At 32.0% G+C, this 19837-nt stretch overlaps 3 protein-coding genes and 2 non-coding genes across 9 annotated transcripts in view; 1 reads left to right on the top strand and 4 right to left on the bottom strand.

Moving 5' to 3' along the window:
- Positions 1–827: 827 nt before the first annotated feature.
- vtd (RAD21 cohesin complex component verthandi) lies at positions 828–6759 on the bottom strand. 3 transcript variants are annotated; one of them, XM_003706224.3, is made up of 13 exons: positions 6294–6713; positions 5998–6168; positions 5452–5681; positions 5158–5341; positions 4931–5090; positions 4443–4856; positions 4140–4360; positions 3888–4067; positions 3433–3807; positions 3220–3351; positions 2982–3137; positions 2764–2898; positions 828–2692 (listed from the first exon to the last, which is right to left on the bottom strand). In XM_003706224.3, exons 2-12 carry the CDS (start codon positions 6139–6141, stop codon positions 2773–2775), a joined length of 2322 nt encoding a protein of 773 aa, XP_003706272.2. In that variant the 5' UTR covers positions 6142–6168; positions 6294–6713; the 3' UTR covers positions 828–2692; positions 2764–2772. The 3 variants fall into 3 exon arrangements, with proteins under 3 accessions (XP_003706272.2, XP_012147618.2, XP_076389949.1); XM_012292228.2 differs by having other exon boundaries at positions 828–2898; positions 6631–6759; XM_076533834.1 differs by having other exon boundaries at positions 828–2898; positions 6294–6712.
- A 1113-nt stretch (positions 6760–7872) lies between these two features.
- LOC100877858 (NADH dehydrogenase [ubiquinone] 1 alpha subcomplex assembly factor 4) lies at positions 7873–9875 on the top strand. Of its 2 annotated transcripts, none has more exons than XM_076533839.1 (5): positions 7873–8017; positions 8082–8173; positions 8262–8490; positions 8779–8904; positions 9668–9875. In XM_076533839.1, exons 1-4 carry the CDS (start codon positions 7873–7875, stop codon positions 8874–8876), a joined length of 564 nt encoding a protein of 187 aa, XP_076389954.1. In that variant the 3' UTR covers positions 8877–8904; positions 9668–9875. The 2 variants fall into 2 exon arrangements, with proteins under 2 accessions (XP_076389954.1, XP_003706282.1); XM_003706234.3 differs by having other exon boundaries at positions 9614–9875.
- Positions 9440–19837, bottom strand: part of LOC100877971 (xaa-Pro aminopeptidase ApepP) — a 53381-nt gene continuing 42983 nt past the window's right edge. Inside the window, exons 2-13 of one of the 2 annotated variants that reach the window (XM_076533835.1) lie at positions 16939–17159; positions 16760–16798; positions 15491–15670; positions 13688–13805; positions 12251–12629; positions 11947–12067; positions 10682–11045; positions 10388–10621; positions 10129–10292; positions 9968–10060; positions 9611–9842; positions 9440–9533 (exon numbers count right to left, since the gene is read on the bottom strand). In XM_076533835.1, coding sequence (XP_076389950.1) covers positions 9520–9533; positions 9611–9842; positions 9968–10060; positions 10129–10292; positions 10388–10621; positions 10682–11045; positions 11947–12067; positions 12251–12629; positions 13688–13805; positions 15491–15670; positions 16760–16798; positions 16939–17159 — 2159 coding nt within the window. In that variant the 3' untranslated portion in view covers positions 9440–9519. The remainder of the gene's footprint in view (positions 9534–9610; positions 9843–9967; positions 10061–10128; positions 10293–10387; positions 10622–10681; positions 11046–11946; positions 12068–12250; positions 12630–13687; positions 13806–15490; positions 15671–16759; positions 16799–16938; positions 17160–19837) is intronic. The other variant, XM_012292230.2, reaches the window with a different exon arrangement.
- On the bottom strand, positions 14376–14590 carry LOC143264905 (small nucleolar RNA U3). The gene has a single exon (XR_013038890.1). It is a non-coding gene; the product is annotated as a small nucleolar RNA U3 (small nucleolar RNA).
- TRNAA-AGC (transfer RNA alanine (anticodon AGC)) lies at positions 17486–17558 on the bottom strand. The gene has a single exon. It is a non-coding gene; the product is annotated as a tRNA-Ala (tRNA).

The following is a 19837-nucleotide window of genomic DNA, read 5'->3' as shown; positions in this document are numbered from 1 at the left end:
TTGTACCCTTATTGAATTACTTCGTGGAAAAATGTATCACGCATTCTACCCTTAGTCATTACATGTTCATATAGGAGCATGGTGTGTTCCCTTGGTCAGCGTAACTTTTCACAGAGCTATTGATTTTCTACGAGCTTTCACGACGACGCAACATAAAGCATAAAAATATTCACAGTCTGGTTCATTGGAATAAAACTATAGTGGCACAGATTTTTTTTTTCATTTATTTTGCTTTTGAAAATCAATGCTGAATATTCTGATATTATATAACATTTACTATTAATTATAATGACAAATAATTAAAAATAAAATAATATTTTGTTTTACACTTAATTGCAAAAATAATGAGTTGAAGTTTGTATAAATTATTAATTAAATAATTTAGCAATATGTAAATATTTTGTATATGTATATATTTTATATGAAGGATGAAAAAGAAAATTATACATAAATTTATTTGAAAGTCTCAGAAAAACTAAATACGTATTATCTGAACTTATCTGTATTTAAATCGAAAACTCAAAATCGAAAATTCTTATTAGGAGAATACGACGGTAAAGGAGGTACGAGTTCTTAGAATTAGATACTATTTCCTAAAATAACTAAATCTGCAAGATTTTCTAAAAAAAAATATGTCATGTATCAAGTATTACTTATTTAAACTTATTACAATTACGTTGAAACGCATTCATTAAAAATATATTTTGTATCATCAGATTACATTCTTTAAAAGCATACGTGTTCCATATACACTTTTCTATGCAACTTCAGATTTATACGTATCCTGCATATTTTTACATATCATACATAACACATCCACCATCCAGTTATCGAATTTTATAATTTTTATTAGTAAATTGTAAAATTAGATTATTACAACCGCGCCCTAAAATTTGAATATTCCCGCCATCTACAGGCACTGACCGGAACTTGTTATCTAACGATACAAATCCGGTCAGAAAGTTGATACACTCCGTTTTTACCGATTCTTTGTAAAAAGCGATTTTATTGGCATTCGTTGGAAATTAAAAGAAGGTATGTTTCTTAAAATATATTTAATGTAAAACATTCATTACTTAAAGTGCGATTTCCAAACATTTACATAGAGCGATGAAACGGGATGTGAATAACAAATATGTGTAGTACAATGAAGAAATACGTCTATCGTGAAAAAAATATTTAATATAATTTTAGCACATATGTATGTGATACATATAGGTAGAACGAATAAAGGGAACATTTAACATTAACTTAGTAAATTTTCGTACGATTTTGTAACAATTTATTAATGGAAAATAATGGATTAATATTTTTAAGTATCATGTGATATGTACTTTAGGGATCGAATTTCAAAAGGAATATTTCAGAAATATTTTTCTCTTTCTTTTTTATTTTATAAACAGATGTATATCGATTAATGAATCATGAGACTATTTACAATCAGGCATTTCAAGTATATATCGTAGCAGTCCGTTTTTTTTTCTGACGCGTCTTTGAACAGTCATACGTGCATAATGACAGTTCATATTGTTTACTATGCATGTATATTTACAATGTAATATGATTGCTCTTGAAATATTTCTGACATGTCAATTTGATAAAATATAGTATTCCCTTTTTTTTAATACGATTTAACAGTTGTATCCTGTAAAGCAGGTATACATATATAACAATAAATTATTGAACATTTCTCATTGTTGAATTAATTAAATTACCACACACGCTATTTGCTTTAAGAAATAGCGGCTAAACATGGTTAAACAATAGTATATTTTCAAATAATTCGAACACTTTTCAAGCTACGATTTAAAAAAATTCCATGATAAAAATAAATTCACAAATATGTGACTATTAAATTAAAGCTCTTTGGAATGTTATTCACAATGCAGATATAACTTATGGTGGATCATAAACTCCCAGTGATTCATATGAAAAAATAATTACACAGATTACGTTAAGCGTAGAAGAAAAAATAGAGGTAACATTTATGCGTATATCGGAGAAATACAATAAATTAATCATGTCGTTGTTCCTAAAGTATGACTGCAATACATAAAAGTATTATATCCATAAAATATTCTCTTGATTCTTCCATTAATAATTGTTCACAATAGCAGATAATGTATAAGTACACTAAACAGAAAAAAATTAAATACGTATTCAATTTTGAATAAAAAGCGATACGATATATCAATTTAAACCGTACATAATATTATTTTCTGATTCAACAAAATATTTTGTATCAAACTTCATAAATTATGTTATAAGACTATTACTAATTTTGGACCGTCCTGCAGTAGACTCAAGAAGTTGTTTGTAAACATTAAGATATAAAATGTTTTTACTATTTATTAATATATTATATACAAACCCTACCCTGTTCTGATTGATAATAAATGTAATGAACATGACTTCTTTTTTTCTTCCTTCTCCGAAGTAAAAAATTATACATTTCAATGACAAATTTCTGCATAATTTAATGAATTTCATTTTTTTATCACAATAAACATGCAGAAGGTCCAAAATAATCCGTTCTGGTTTATACAAACCGTATACATTCTTGAACCAGACGTTTAAAACATGATTTATAAAATTCTTTCGTCTTATATAGATATTTCATTCAAGTCATAGTAGCTTTATATATTATTTTACAGTTGATTTTTCAAAAAAATTTAGATAAATCGCTTAATTCCTGTAAGATTAAAAATAGTTACAATCTTCTTTCCCGATCATTTTTAACAGTAGATTTAAGGTAAGAAATACCTAATACTTTTACAATGCAGGATTCTCGAATTTTGGTCCTTTGTTGACTACAATATCAGCGTACGGACATTCTTGAGATAGCTCTAATACTTGGAACTTTTTAAGAACTAATAAGGTGTAGAATTTTTGTGCAACCTAAACAGAAAGTACAATTTTTTGTTAATTTTATATATTAAAAATCCGAACAATGTCCATGAATCACACTTTTCGATACCAACCTGTTTACGATTATTTTTGTATGCCATTTCCGATAGCGTCAATCTATCTTTGGTATCTAGTTTATTTTTTATAACTTGGTACATGTGTGCTGCTCTCTTGTTAAGAACTCGTTCTTCAAACTGTTCATACGTTTCGTCTATTTGTTGTTCTTCTTGCTGTAAAAAGAAAAAAAAAATTGTATTATATATCTGTCTTAGACATAGTAAATCCTAACATAACTCGAAATCGTATACGTACAGGTCCTACAGATGGTGGGAATTCGTAGTCTTCGTGATTCCATGGAGTTGCTGGTCCTCTTTCTGATATAGCAGGCGTGTGAGGTGGTGGAGGATGTTCATCATATCCTACATAGGGTACCTGAGGTTGAGCCTGTTATACACAATTAATTATTAATATTTCATAATAACAGCATGTATTAAACACGTACGACAGGCAATATACAAAATTTACCTGATCATAGCCCATGTTCTCCATTTGAGGCATTTCCGCGGGTGGTGCAGCTGGAACTTCTGGTTCCGCTGGAATGACTGGGGCAACAACTGGTTCTTCAGGTGCAACAACAGCTTCAGGTTGAGGAATTTCAGGCATTTCTGTGGGTACCATAGGTGTTTCGGGAACTACTGGAGTCATTTCCGCTTCTTCCACGGGTGGCACTATACCACTGATTTCGGATAATGATGGTTCCGCCGGTAAAGAGATTTCAGGAGGTGGTATTTGTGGTTCTTCTGGAGGAAGACTAGGTTGGGAAGCTATGCTTGGAACTTCTATCGTTTCAGGGGCAAGTTCTATTGGAGGAGGTGCTGGCGCTGGAGGTGGTGGCCTTACCTACAAACAAACGAAAATATTATATTTGATACATAGAACACAAAACCTTAAAAAATATAATTCCATAATAAATAACGTACCTCCTCTTCGAACGGTGCTTTCCGCTTACGGCTCATACGTTTATTTAGAATAGATTGGTCAAACGATTCTGCTTCTACGGGTTCTCTCATTTGCTCCAAAGGCATACCCTCTTCTTCACCTACTAGACGTCCAAAGTCTTCGTGGTCGTACGATTTGCTTGTTAAATGTCGTTGATAATTCTATTGCAATAAAAAGATATTAACAACAAAAACCTTTATAGGTATAAAAATAATAATGAATATTAAAATTACCTTAAACAATACACGTGCTGGTATTGGTCTACCCGGTAAAGCAAATAATTTTTCAACTCCACCAGTTTCTTTCCAGTGCATTAATCTTTTTGTGGGTGGAGCCAAATCCAATGTTGTGATGATGTCACTTGTGTCTGACAATTGTGCTTTCATTTCTTCGCCAGAAATATTTTTTACCTCGTCCACGATAAGCTTACGTTTACGTTTAGTTTTTGTGAATCCTGTTGAAGTTATTGATATCGCAATGTTACGTCGGTACTCAATATTGCAGTTTAAATGACACAATATTTTAATACAACAAACCTTTTAAAGCAGATGCGTCAACTGGTGCCAGGGCAAAACTTTCTTCTTCATCATGCAACAATGTGGTTTGGTCCTGTAGTGGTGGTGCTTCTTCAATAGCTTCCATCGGACGTTCTTCAGGGATAGGCGGAGCGGGTGTAAAGCGGCGACTTGCGACACTTATTCTTCCTTCGACTTCTTCTCCGGCCACAGCTGGCGAAACGGGCCTGGATTCATCAGAACTCATTCCACCCATTGGAGATGATGGTCCTCCAAAGCGATCTCCCATTTCTTCCTCAGATTCATCGTGTACGGAGGGTGCAGCTCCGGCGACTACACCTGGTTCTTGTGTTTCTGTTACTGCGCTAACCTCAGGTACAGGTACTTCACCCATTGGTGCCTCATCAAATAAACCACCCTCAAATAATCCTCCAGCTGAACAAAAGTAGGTCAAATGTACAAATTTCTTTGAGAAAAATTAGCCCGAGTTTTTTTCATCAACTGCTTACATATAATATCCTGTCCAAGATGTCCACCAAAACCGTCGTCCCTAATAGGCATATCTATATCCATAGCTTGCGCCGTCACCGATGGGCCGGGAACCGGTTCTTTTTCTTTCTGTTCTAAAGCTGCTTCAATCCCTGGTCCGTCAGTGAACAACATATGAGTCTAGAAAGATTAAAGTAGATTTTATTCTTAATAAATGATACGATTTCATAACAGACAGAAGACATACTTGATCCAATGATGGTTCCACAGCACCAGCATGTCTTAATAGTTCCGGCGGTTCCGCATCAAAACTCATATCACCAAATCCTTGATCATGAGTAACTAAAGCCAGACTACCATAATCTTCTCTCATGGTTATTTCTTCTGCCCGAGACTGGTTTAAACTAAATTGTGCTTCAATATCAACATCTCTGTAATAAAACATTTATACTGAGCAAGTCATACTTGCGATCTGAACAGTAATATTTGTACCACCATATGCTGTTTTATTTCACATTTCATATAAGGTTTAAGTATTTACTTTAATTCAGGCATTGCTGTATCAAAATCATGAAAAACTTCTGGTAATGTTATTGCTGTTACAGCAGCTTCTCTGTGTTCCTCTGGCAGATCTACCATGCCGGGCCTAAAGGCCATTTTAATTTTAACAAATGCTTCATTACAATCGGCCAAAAGGTATTTAGCCTTCCGTGAGTATATCCGTACAACACCCAATAATAAATGACCCGATGTTCTTAAAGCCATTTTTACCTAGAGAATTGAGAAAATTGTTTACTAAGTAATTATCTTAAATGAATGATTATTTAATCTTGAGAACAGAGAGCACAGGTTATGGATTTTCCAAAAATGGTTGTTTTTTTGAAAATAAATGCTGTAACTTTTAGTATGTAGCTATAACTCTATATAATATTACAATACTAGATAACATATGTTAAAAAGTATTTCAATGAATATGTAGTGGGGGACCTCAGTGGCCACACATTGTCGCTCATGTTCCAAAGATTGAAATTATTCTAAGGAGAAATAAAAAGTATAATAATAATATTGTTTCTGAGTTTATAAATACCTTTGGCTGCAATATGCCATCTACAGATTTTTCAATGTTCGTTTCAAATACATGGGCTTTTGTTAATTTCTTGTCCCAATGGGCGGCTAACCAAATACGAGCTAGCGGCCCTTTTTTGGCCAACACAAAATGTGCGTAAAACATGATGATGACTTTATGTTATGTAGAGTTCTGAAAAGAAATTGAGTGTCGTCAGTAAAATCCTTAAAATGTAACATGTAATGTTTGTAAACACAAAGCTATACACAGGAGTTAATTCATTAACGTGATTTCCCGTTATACAACATAATTATCACCTTGTAATAAAAAAACCTGTTGATGTGTCAATTAGTGGATAAAGTTACATTTTTTAACACTTATAAATAGTCAAATCGAGTCACCAGACTCGAGTAAACGACAATTATAAAATCTTTCCCAATTTAGTAAGATGTCAACATTTTTACACAAGATGGCGTTTCTGTCCGTAATTTTGGCGGTTACGCGTAAGCTGTCGTGGAGCGTAGTATGTTCTACTTATTTTCACACAAAAGATATCACGATACTTGCTTATCATTGAATCTTATATTAGTGCTCTCATATTTGATGAAAAATATCACGTTTAACTTTAATATTATTGAATTTAATGAGACATACGGTATTTTTCTTTCCACCGCGTCTTCGCAAGCATCTGCAACTAATTTCACCGTACGTTCTGAAACTCCCTCCAATAATGGCGGACAAACTGTATTCCTAAACCTACAAAATAGTGACCACATATTTTTTTGTTGACGTCAAATTCATAGTTTTCAGATGCCTAAAGAACCGTCCATTTGATACTCGCTTTATAATATATTTACAAAGCTATCAATTCGGAGCAATTAAAACATCATTATTGTACTTCAAACAGTTACAACCAGGGAGAAAAAATCATTCATAATTCAACCAATAATATTCAATTTTTTATTTTTGTATTTCAATAATCGCACATGAGATTGCGCCAGAGTATTGTTTTCAGACGCTGCTCAAAAATGTAAATTTTGAAATATGTACACTTCCTAAATGTTTCCAACTTTTTATAAGTACCCAACAATAAACTATTACTTTTTTATCTTCTTCTTGGAACTTTCCTACTAAATTCAATTATAAATAACGGTTTTTTGTAGTTTCATGAAACCACTTTTCTGAAACGGAAAGCGGGTAATGAAACAGCATAGTTCTAAAGGGAAACGTGTACTTGCAAATATTTAATTCGAAAATGCCTTTTGGAAAATAGACATAATTTGGAAATGTTTTTATGGCTAGACAAAATCTGTTTCCCTTTGCTACCATTTTTCCTAGGGATGTTATATTTTACACTTGACTGTACTTTTCTAATAGGAACGTTTCTAAGTTTTGAATATTTGTTTTATTTCATTATAAAATATGTAATTTGTGCATAGCAAAACAGATTTCAAAATAAACATTATATATCAGTAACCTAACACGAGTAACACATTCTGTCCTATATTTATTTAATGTATGTACTAATACAGTAATATATGTATCAAATGACATAAAGTTTGTAATAATTATTTAAGTTCAAAATTGAGTATTCTACGCTTGAATATCTATAGACTATATTGGAAATCATATTTTAATTATATTAACACTGTTATACTAAATTTAAGTAAAGTTCAGTATAGGTTATGAACATAACCTAACACGCACTTAGGTTAAGCCGGAAGTTTTACATTTGTATAAACTATTTCAAAATATATATGAAGTTTCCACTAATTTGATTGAAATTAGGACTTTATGTGATTGTGGTATTTTCATACAATGCTAAATAAAATACATTTTAAGTTATGATTTTTGAAATTTAAGATCTGTTTTTCTTTCTAGTGAAAGATCAAAAAAATGGGAAAAGTATATTCTCTTCTTTTGCGACCAATTCGTACATTTAATATTACGAATCGTGTAGAACGTGTTATTTCGAAGGATAAACCTACTCCTGCACCACAATTTCCATATGTAAAGGAGCAGAAGGCAATGGTAGACAAATGTGAGTTGTTTTGGACAATTTAACTTTCTCTTTAGACAAGGTATTAATGTGATGTTTCTTTCAGTGCATCCTGATTTTATGGAAACTCATTTGAAGAAGGATGTGAACTTAGATAATCGATTAAAGCAAGTTTTTGTTACCTCCGTAAGTCAAACGGTACGTTGACCTCAAAGAAACTTTTTACAGATTTGTAATTACGTGATCATATGTTAATAGAAGGAAAATAATGTGTCATTACTGTTAGAGTCAGGCACCTTCAGGCACAAGTGATGCACCTTCAACTAAACCATTACCGCAAGACAGAAGTATACAACCTACGTTTTCATATGGTGTTTACGAACCTTCTATAATTCCTGAAGGCAAGTGTACTTTGAGGCAGGCACTAGAGTTTATTGCCCAATACAATAAAGATCCTACTGAAAGTTGTATAGACAATATTGCTCGGACGTACAAATTAGATAAAGAAGAAGTAGGTGAGTATTTACATTTTGAACCATATTACAATGTTAATTTTTCAGTGGTGATAAGTAACTTCATAGATTGAAGAAAAAAATGCTCTTTGAGATGTTTGCTTCAGTGGTTTTTAGCTTTTGTATATTATATAATAAAAGGAGGATTGCAATTCATTTGTTTTAGAAACCAAAGAATCATTTGAATACTATATTACCACAGGAGAATTAATAGTGGTTTATTAATGTTTGGTTTGAATCTGACTATATGTTATATGGTACATTTATTCATAATATATTAATTTATTGTAGGAAATATCGTGAAACATTTTACAGTGCCTAATGTCAAAGTAATGTCAAAGAAGGAAGAAGCATCCAAAAATGCTTTGATTCAGTGGCTTACCAAATAATAGTTTTGTACATAAGAAACTAACATAAGTATGTAGATAGTATGTAAATAACATGTATTAAAGAAATTGCTTATGTCAATTCAGTTAATTTTATTTTTAATTATTCATTATGAACTTTTAACTATGAATTATTGTAAATTAAAAATAAATTATTTAATTTATTAACATTACATTGCAAAGAGAATATAATTTCCGTTTTATTCTTATTAATTTTAACGGTAAAATTTATAGAGCATCAAAGACATCTTTCAGGTTGTGGAGTGTGACAAAAGATATTTTTATTTAGAGACCATATTTTACAAATTCATTTATTTTTTTTTTAAGTATAATTAACTTCTTTACACATACAATAAATTATGTATATTTACAAAATATAATTATTCGAACATTTTGTCTTAAATTTTTGTTACTTATTAGATTTTTTTTGCCTGCTATTTTTCATGGTATCTTCTACTAACAAAGTAATCATTAAGAAACAAGGTATCCTGAATTGGCAGTAATACTAAAAACAGAGTAACATAACTTCAATATACAATTCTTATTATAAATACGAAGCGTCTTGCTTTCTTTGTAAAGAACTTTTAAATTTTATTATAGTTGCGTTCACTAGTTTTACAAATTTCCATATTTTTCCCGTCTTTAATTAACTCCATATACCTGAAAGTTTTAAATGTAAGCAGATCCTCAGAGTTGATATACAATTTTCTCATTGTATAAAATGCTTTATTACTTACTAGATATAACATGATAAATGGAAACAATTAAAACTAATATATGGAACTGTTTAAAAGTGGAAGGTGATGAATGAGACTGGCCAAAAGACATTCCTTTGTTGACCAGGCCCCACTCTGGAATGGTTGCAGTTTTCTTCAGCATCCAGCGTAAAGTGTCTATTTTTAATCTCCTTTTCAATTCTGGACCCACCTCGTCTCTAATTCGACTATTGTAGTTATTTAACCATTGTATCTGTATATAAAATAAACATAGATAAAAAGTCTACTCATGTCTTTTCATATTTTTCATCGATACATGCCACCTTTAACAAACTTGTTCTTTGTAAAATTTTCTTAAATAAAAGAAAGAATACTCACTTGTGATGGATTTAACATTTTGTAATCGATTAATTTTGGCTCGTACGGAACCAGAGTGACGTCTCTGAATTTTAAAAAAATTTCAGAATTTTTCTGCAAACAATTACTTCATTACAAATCTTCGGAATTGAAAGCGAATATTATTTTAAGTAGCAACGTACTGATCTTCCTGCTTCTACGGTTTCTATGATGTTCTCCAAACGTACACCGAAATCTCCTTCCTTGTAGTATCCTGGCTCATTGGACATGAAGTACCCTGGTCTTAATTCTACGGGACCACATATTTCCTCGGATATCGCCTGCATGTACGATATACCAATGGGTGCTAGAAACACGTATTTTATATAAATTCAAGATTTTGTCATACATAAAAATTTAACAATCATGCATTTTTAATTGTTCCAAAGTGATGAAACAAACATTCGTGGACAGACAGGAAGTGCCCAATCCCATGTCCAGTCCCATGCAGGTAATCATAACTGACGTTCCACAAAGGTGCTCTAGCAACGACATCCAACTGATTAGACTTCAAAGTGTTCGGAAAAACCAGCTTCGACAATTCTATCGAACCAATTAACACCCTGGTGTACGCTTCCTTCTGCTCCTTCGTCGGCGTCCCAAAATGGAGGGTCCTCGTCACATCCGTTGTCCCGTCTACAAAACAAGATCACCTTTAAGACGATCAAGATTAAAACAGTCGCAAGAATTTATTACCTAGATACTGTCCTCCAGAATCCACCACTAACGTAGACGTTGTCCCAATTTTTATATTAGTGAGATTATTAGGTTCATAATGGGGGATGGCAGCGTGGGGTCCGTACCCGGCGATGGTTGGAAAAGAGATGCCTTTGTTCATGTCCTGCTCGTATCGAAATTCGTTCGCGAGTCTGGCTACCTGCATCTCGTCCCAACTGTCTGAGTTTAACTCGTATTGTTCTTCCATGTAAGCCAGAAACTCGCACATTGCTACTGCGTCCCTTAGGTGACTTCTTCTCATGCCTTCGGCTTCTACCTTGTTCTTCTGGGCTCGCATATTTAGTACTGGAGATGGTTCTGGTAAGCGTTTCTTTGGGGGGATCTGCGAAATTTTATATTTTACTTTAGGTTAAAATAGTAATAGCACTTATTAATAATAGAGTTAGATTTTCAAACTAGACAGTGGCGAACATTGGTGTGGAATTTTATCTTTGGAGATTTTCAGGAGGAAGCAATGTGTGTACTCCAGAAATTTGTAAGTTCATACTGCTGTTGTAAGTTTCTCAATTTGTAAAGTAAGTATGAAAGTTTGCACAACTCAGAAAATTTCAATATCTTGCAAATTATAATTTCGAAAGTTTAAATATTATTCAAAGTTCAAATATTGAAAATTTTTTAATTTTACAGATTGTGATTCCGAAAGTTTATAAATTCGAGAGCGAAGAAAATTTCTATAACCCAAATAGATCTCGTACACTAAGACGTATAAAAGCTGAAGAACTGCTCTCTGATTCCTGATGCCGCGGGCGTTCAGGCGTCCCGAAGCTCCGGCTACCATGCCGAAGAGTAGGTGAATCTATTCACCACCATGAACATCGTCTAGCAGCTAGCATCACGTGCCTTCGTGGTTTCCCTACCGTCTGACTACACGTCTCTTTTTACAGTGACAATCACGTTTTCAGAGTTTCGATAATGAGAACTTTGTAGGAACGGAAGAGACCTGTCCCTGTTTGGTCTACACGTCTATGAAGGTGTGTCAGCTCGTCACATGGGGATCAAGCTAAGCTCAACAAGCTCTATGGTGACAGGAGAACATGTTGAAGAAGGTGTGCTTTGGCCTAGGATTATCCGCTCTAACACTTGTACACATAGACCCTATGTGTTTAGGCGGGAATTCTTTCTATTTTAAATTGTGAGATTGTAAGGGATTGATATATTTTTTGTTATGTAGTTTATACACATAAATGTTTATACTTGTATATAAGTGTTGCGGTTTTACGTACCGAGTTAAATATTTTCATGGAGGCACCTGGACTGTAAGCACAACGTGTTGGCAACCATACTGTGCTCCACAGTTGAGACATTGTTTGCAGCTCACGCCAGATTGAGGAGTACTCATGTAATCTACAATGACAAATTTGTTAAATTATTTAATATTTCTATAAGTTATGTCACAATTCATATCATTGAATAGTTTAATATTTGGAAGATAAGTATTATACTTATAATATAGTATAAGTGGTTTATGATAAATGTGCACATTTAATGAACGCGATATTTGTATATTTAATAGTGCATGTCTCTTACTTGACACAGTTTGCGTGCGTACAAATATCCATCTTCAGATGTATATCGACAGAGCGTGGAATCTTTTGCCGTGGCGCGAACAAATGTATCGATCCCATCGTGATAATCGCGTAAGCTCTGAGAACAGGAGTATTCGGCAAATCGTATCCACGGATGTTGAAGAGCCAGGCGATTTCATCGAGCGCAGTAAGAACTAACGCATCGGCTTTGAGTTTCTGCATTTCTTCTCGGATCGATTGAACCTTGTCTTGCCATGGTCTTCCGGAATATTTGTCGTGCAACGGATAGGCGGGGTATTGGTTGTAAGTTGGTCTGTCAACCTGCCAGATCAAGTCTACCAGGTTGTTATGCACGGGGACCAATCGCACGGACGAATTTGCTGGATACGAACGCTATTGTTAATTAGGGATACTCTAATTTAATCTGTTAACTGCGTATAGTGAATTATATTGACCTAACGTGAACAGTAACTACTTTGTTATGGTATAGTTACTATGTTGATACAGTTTTTGTTATGTTGTTCGTGATGAGTTATGATCATGTGGGTTTTGTAATGTTGAAGTTACAATGTTCATATCAGGTACGCACATGTAGTGTAACCCTTAAGTATCATGGTGGAATCAGATTTAATTTATAAAATTATTAAACAAGTATAAGATCAAAGATTAAGTTCAAAAATGAAGTCCATAGGTTTTGTACTTAATACAAGAATCATATTTAATTTATAAAATTGTTAAAATATTATAAAATCAAAGATTAAGTTCAAAAATGAAGTCCATAGATTTTTTACTTAATGCAAGAATCATATTTAATTTATAAAATTGTTAAAATATTGCCAAATCAAAGATTATGTTAAAAAATGAAGTCCATAGATTTTTTACTTAATGCAAGAATCATATTTAATTTATAAAATAGTTAAAATATTATAAAATCAAAGATTAAGTTCAAAAATGAAGTCCATAGGTTTTGTACTTAATACAAGAATCATATTTAATTTATAAAATTGTTAAAATAATATAAAATCAAAAATTAAGTTACAAAATGAAGTCCATAGGTTTTGTACTTAATGCAAGAACAAAATGGCAGCTATTATTGACAAAAATTGTTTATAACTTTTTAATGAACAAAACAATGTAATATACAAATTAAAAAATATATATATTCATATACTGATACATTGCGATGTGTTGCAGTTGCAACATATGACACTCAAGGGTTAACTGACAACTGCACTTCAGCATGCATTAAAGTCAGAACATGTAACAGTAAATCATGCAAATATAACGATTCCAATTGAAACATTTTAATTTGTAAGAATCATTTTATGGATATATAAATTGTATGTGTACAACAAATGATGAACAAGTGTGATGACCGTATAAATTCCTCACTCGTTTGATGTGACGTGTTTAATGTTTTTTGGTCAAACTTCATTACCTAATTCATCTTCCCACACTTCCCAGTCGACGGCTGAAACGAGAGTTGGATCAGCGCCAATATATGCTATTTCTTGATTTAGAAACTGGTACTTCAGCCATTCTGTTATGCTTGGGACCTGGGTGATCAATATCATTTATATTGTATCAAAATTATGTACAATACATCACTATTAATATTGGAATTATTAATACTGCTTAGACTATTAATATCAATGTAGAAATTGTAGGAAAAATGTTGGGTATGTGTTGTGATGAGGGTCATTTTGAACATTTGTAAATTTTAAAATAGTGGAATGTTTATGTGGAACATGTGTTCAAAGTCTTGATGTATGTATAAAGTATGATATGTATAAATAAAATGTATATGTATGTATAAAGTATATCCACAAACTTCTATCATAGAAAACATTGTAATGAATAATAATTATTTTAAACATTTGTAAATTTTAAAATAGACAATGTATTATGACATATGGAACATATATGTTCAAAGTCTTGATTGTAACTGTATATATAAAAACCAGAATCACAAAATTTTCTCTATCACAGAAAATAAAGTATATCCAAATTGTAATAACGCATAAAATATTTATATAAAACCCCACCTTTGTTATGAATATTTTTTAGATGATGAATCACATCATTTGATGATTGTTTAATTTTTGTATTATTTATAATATGGAGCTGCCACTCAGAAAGCTCCACTCCCGTCTCCCCCATACTGAGTACAGGAGATGAACGATCATCGATGACTGAGAATCCGAACAAAGTCGATTTCTCGAGTCTTCCTCACGCTCAGGGAATGTAGCTATGCCTCCTCATCGTGGTTGCTACAGGCTACTGGTTTGAACCAGTCGAAAGACTCACTTACTACAGAAATGATCCTGTGAAGTATAGTCTTAACTTCCACTTGTCGCGGCAGCTCTTATATAGCTCTGCCGCGTACTTTGCTAAGCGAGAAAGCGCTACGTCCGCTAGCCATCTAGCGGTCGATAGCCTAACTACTGCTGTGAATCACCTATCCTTGAACATTTTTATCTTGTATCTACAAGCAAGTTCATTAACAGACCTTACAGAAAACTTAACTGTAAAGATGAAAAGATTTTAATGTAGTTGTATTTCTTCTTTGATGAAGGAGTTTTAGAGACAACGTTAATTTTAAATATAATTTACAGTTCTTCAGATGTTTTATAGTGGACACTTTGTATAAAGGACTTGAAATATCTTCAGAACTGTTAAGTTTTTCAATGTTGTGTTCCTATACTTTTTTGTGTAAGATGATTCAAAGAATTGATATACGTAATAAAAAATGTGTGATGTATAATAAAAATGTATAGTATCATTTAAATTTAAGTATAGGTGATTTTATAGTTTCTGAAAATGTATAACCTTGAAGAGAGTTATTACTAACATGTTGCAATGTATTTAATAGCATATTATGTTCCTAAACTTTCTTTATAGTTCAATAAATAATAAAAATAACCTAACTTATACACTTGAATAGTGTTTAAGTGTACTTTAATATACTTTAATAATATTTTATATAATACTTTAATTATAACACTTGAATAATGTTTAAATGAATGAAAACAGTAACCAAGTAAATGATATATGTTCCACTTACACTTACAACTAGTATTATTATAATCAATTGTAAACAGAATATCTATAACTTTTATATTTTATACAAAATCATACTTATGCAGCTACATTTATTTTTCTATTTTTATTCCATAAATGTCAGTCGCGTTCCACAATTTCAGTTTCTACAATTACTAAAATTGAACAAATCAGCACTTACATCGACTCTGCCACGTTTCATTAGTATCCAATTGCAGTCAAGCTGTTGATCTGCCTGAATATGATATCTTCCATCGGTCCAAAATACAGCTTTGTCCACGGTAATGACAGCCTCACCAGCGCTGCCATAAAATCCAGTGATGAATTCTCGCCTCATGTCATGAGGATCCAATGAAGCACTCTGGTAATGACAAAGATTAGGATTTAATGTGCTTGCGGAGGTAATAGCTCGATTTCGAGTTAGGCTTTGATTGTTATGAGAATCAATGGGTGGTAGCCGCACTCGGGATTAAGAAGCGTTTTGGTACTTAGGGTTTGGGGTAATTAGATGGGAAGTTGGGTGGGCCTGATCCCTTAAATTTTTAAATTTTGAGAGTTCTAAGTATTAATTTCTGGAATTTTCAAATTTGCAAATTTTCCAATTTCTAAATTCCCAGATTTGTGAGTTCTTAATTATGTTAATTTTTGAATTGTCAAATTTCCAATTTTGGAAATTTCCTAATTTCTAAATCCATGAGTTCTCAAATCCCTAGATTTCCAAAGATCCAAATTTCTAAATTTGTGAGTTCTCAAATTTTCAAATTTCTAAATTCCCAAATTTTCAAATCCATACATTTCTAAATCCCCAAATTCTCAAATCCACAAATTTCTAAATTCCCAAATTTCTAAATCTTCAAATTTTCAAATTGCCAAATTTTCAAATTTCCAAATTTCTAAACCCCTAAATTTCTAAACTTCCCAATTTCTAAGCCCCCAAATTTCCAAGTCCCCAAATTTCCAATTTCCCAAATTTCTAACCCTCCCAATTTCTAAGCTCCCAAATTTCCAAGTCCTCAAATTTCCAAGTCCCTAAATTTCCAAACTCCCAAATTTCTAAACCTCCCCATTTCTAAGCTCCCAAATTTCTAACCCCCCAAATTTTCAAATTCCCAAATTTCTAATCCTCCCAATTTCTAAGCTCCCAAATTTCTAACCCCCCAAATTTTCAAGTCCCCAAATTTCCAAACTCCCAAATTTCTAAACCCCCCAATTTTTAACTCCCCAAATTTCCAAATCCCCAAATTTCCAAACTCCCAAATTTCTAAATCCCCAAACTAGTGACCCGATCCACCCTTGTCAATCCCAATTACCCCAAAACCGTAAAACTTTGGGAAAATAGTAAAGCACACCTTAGAATTTATTTATTAAACAATTTTTGTTAAATCGGCGGATAAAAATATCAAGAAAAGCTTCAGAAATCTGCAAACGCGAAATCTCACTCGAATGGTACCTCCAACGGGCCCGATCGGCCATGATTAAGTTGCAATGTCTGAAAATTTAATTACGTCAAAGAGAGATATAATCTGAAATTAATTTAAATGAATCTTATAACCTAACTATTTAATAAAATATAAATACACTGCTTAATTTTATATTACTTATGTCTGTCTTGATATTTGTTGTAGTTACCTGATGTGCATCGTCAGAAGTGACTATATATCCATCAAGATGTGGACCTTGAACGGAAGTGGTTCTCCTCATTTCTGTTCGAAGTTGTTTCAATCTTAATGAGGTGTCTTGTCTGTTGGGAGGTTTGTTCGCTGTTTCTGGACAGTGGGATCGTTTTGCTCCATTGTAGTTGAGATGTGGATTCGTGATTTCGTTTTGGAGATAGTATCCGTTCGTCAAACCTGTATAATATTTTCTTTTAATAAATGTTTTTAGAAAATTTATGTATGCTTATTTTCTTGCTATCTATTATTATAAATTTATGTACGCTTACTTTCTTAATATCTATTATTACTTTGTATTAAAGAGACATAAAAATAATTAGAAACGAATTTTTATATTCTTTGAAGGCGTTGTATGTTGAGTGTTATAATTTTTTGTACTAAATGTTCATCAGAAAAAATTGTGGGAAGTTATTTTATTACTATTCTTGTGTTAAAAGGATTGTGTACTATTCTTTAGTGTTAAAAAGATTAATTTGAGTAAAAAAAAAATGAAGAACCAATTTTGGAGGCGCCGGGTATCGATCCCGGTACCTCTCGCATGCTAAGCGAGCGCTCTACCATCTGAGCTACGCCCCCGGTTGAAATAATGTTCTCTAAATCAGTTTATAAAACACAGTAGTATCATCATTCTATTTTACCATTTACTTACAAATTTCAATTTTATCATTACATTTACAAGACTTAACTTTATAAAGTAATTGTATATTTACTCACAATTTGTAACTTAATTACACAAAATTTTGCAATGTACATCTATAGTTAATACGATATTAAAAATTTTGTTCCGTTCATTTAAAATTATTTACCATACCAAGATTTTACAAGACTTTGATGTAGAATGTATATTATAACAATGATTGATGTTTGTGGAATTAAATAACAGTACTGGACAACTTTATAAATAATTCATTATAATTCTACTTTACTAAACAGAAAATTACTTTATTATCTTAAAAATTGTACAGTTTCATCAATGTGGTTGTACATACTATTCAAAATTAAATACTTATTTATTCAAATAAATCATGTAGGTAATGTTTGGAGTTACAAGCAATACATAAGTTAACACTGTACTTTAATTTTTTTCTATTTTATCCGTTTTATTGATTATAATGTTTAACTTATTGGCAACTAGTGATTTGATGCTAATTTTATGATCTCTTAAAAATGATTACTGTGAGAATTATACACAATGCACGAATTTAATATTATTGTTTACTCTTTCATATTTTATTTATTTTATTATTTACAACATTTTCAGTCATAACCAATCAGAGAATTTTTGAATAATTATTATAAAAGCAGATGTACATTAACCTGTAATGGCGGGTGATCGAGAAGCGACATTAGAAACTTTTCTCTTTTTATCACTATCCTTTTTGTTATATTATTCAAAGTTTACATTGACCAGTAAAAATATAAAATTCTCAAATTAACACCTACAACGAAACGTAAAAGCATTACAAATAGTAATGCAACGAAATGAAAAAATACCGAGTGTAAATACTAGATGTATCATGTGTAGATTAGAATCAGTGACCCATCGTTGCTCAAGGGTTAAATGTCACGTACATCCTGTGGGAATCCAGAGGGTGTGCTGAGTGGTGCTCAAATATCAGGAAAGCATATAATTCGAGGAGGTGAAATATTCCGAAATGCACATTTCGATCGCTTTTCGCAATAACATGTAACATTTCATTTGCCACAAATTTATATGCACGATTATTCAGATATAATCTCGGACAATCTCATCATCCACCGATTCCATCTCCCCCAACGAAACCGCGTTCCATTTTTATTGTAAACGAAATAGTTACATCGTTCGATGCCGAGAAAATCAATATACTGGAAGTAACAGGTAAAGAAATGTAAACTTTCTAACGAGATTGTACCTGGTTGCCGGTGTAACCAGGTCACCAAATTGTTTAATTTAATAATTTAACGTAAATATCAAGTAATATTAAATAAGTTACTAGGAAAGTAGAATCGACGGAGAGGTGAGTTTTACTCCGTTGTAACTTTACAATTTTCACCCCTCTGCAAGTTTTCCGTGTTGCGCTCCAATAAACGTCACGAGGTTTCGCGCTTTTTTCTTTTCTTTGCTCGGCCAGCAGAACGTTCTTGATTTTACTCGACTAACAAGCTATAAAAGGATTATGTATTACTTCTTTTTACGCCTACTCTTCGGATTTTATTTTAGAAACGCTTTCACGACCAAACTGATACTCAGACATTGTATATTATAATACAAATTAATGAATTTTTTATTAATTTTGTATTGTGATTATGGTTTATAAATAATTCAAATCTGTTACATTGAACGATATAACATTACTTTTTATTTTATAGAGAATAATTAAAAAATATTTTGGACAGCAATGATTAAGAAATCATTGTTAATAAAAAAATTTGTTGAACAGCAATAGAATGCTTTAAAAATTAACATCTATCATAGAGAAATTATTTTTTACAACAAAAGGAATTATCAGAGTAATTGATTTGTCAATGTCTAGACATAGTAATGAATTAATTAAAATAAAACAACTGTAACAATTTATTTTGCATAACTCATTTTATTTGAACGACTGCTTGAATTCAAAATTATTTAAAAAATCGTTCGAATTCAGAACAAAGTTGCTTCTCTAACCTCAAAATAAATCAACTACATATCGCAACTTACTCAATAATTTTTAATTTTATTTCCATCTTTATCTTCCATAATTTTCTGTCATCTTATAACTGTATTAAAAAATATCAAAACAAAATTGTCTACAAAAGAAAAATACCTAAAATAGCCTACCTGAACCTACAAAAATGCAACGATTGCAGAAGTTACGTGTTTCTCATATCTCAAA

This window comes from Megachile rotundata, chromosome 7 (assembly GCF_050947335.1).
Source record: "Megachile rotundata isolate GNS110a chromosome 7, iyMegRotu1, whole genome shotgun sequence".
NCBI classification, from domain to species: domain Eukaryota; kingdom Metazoa; phylum Arthropoda; class Insecta; order Hymenoptera; family Megachilidae; genus Megachile; species Megachile rotundata.
Note: the sequence above shows the minus strand (reverse complement) of the source record. Positions and strands in the feature narration are given on the sequence as shown.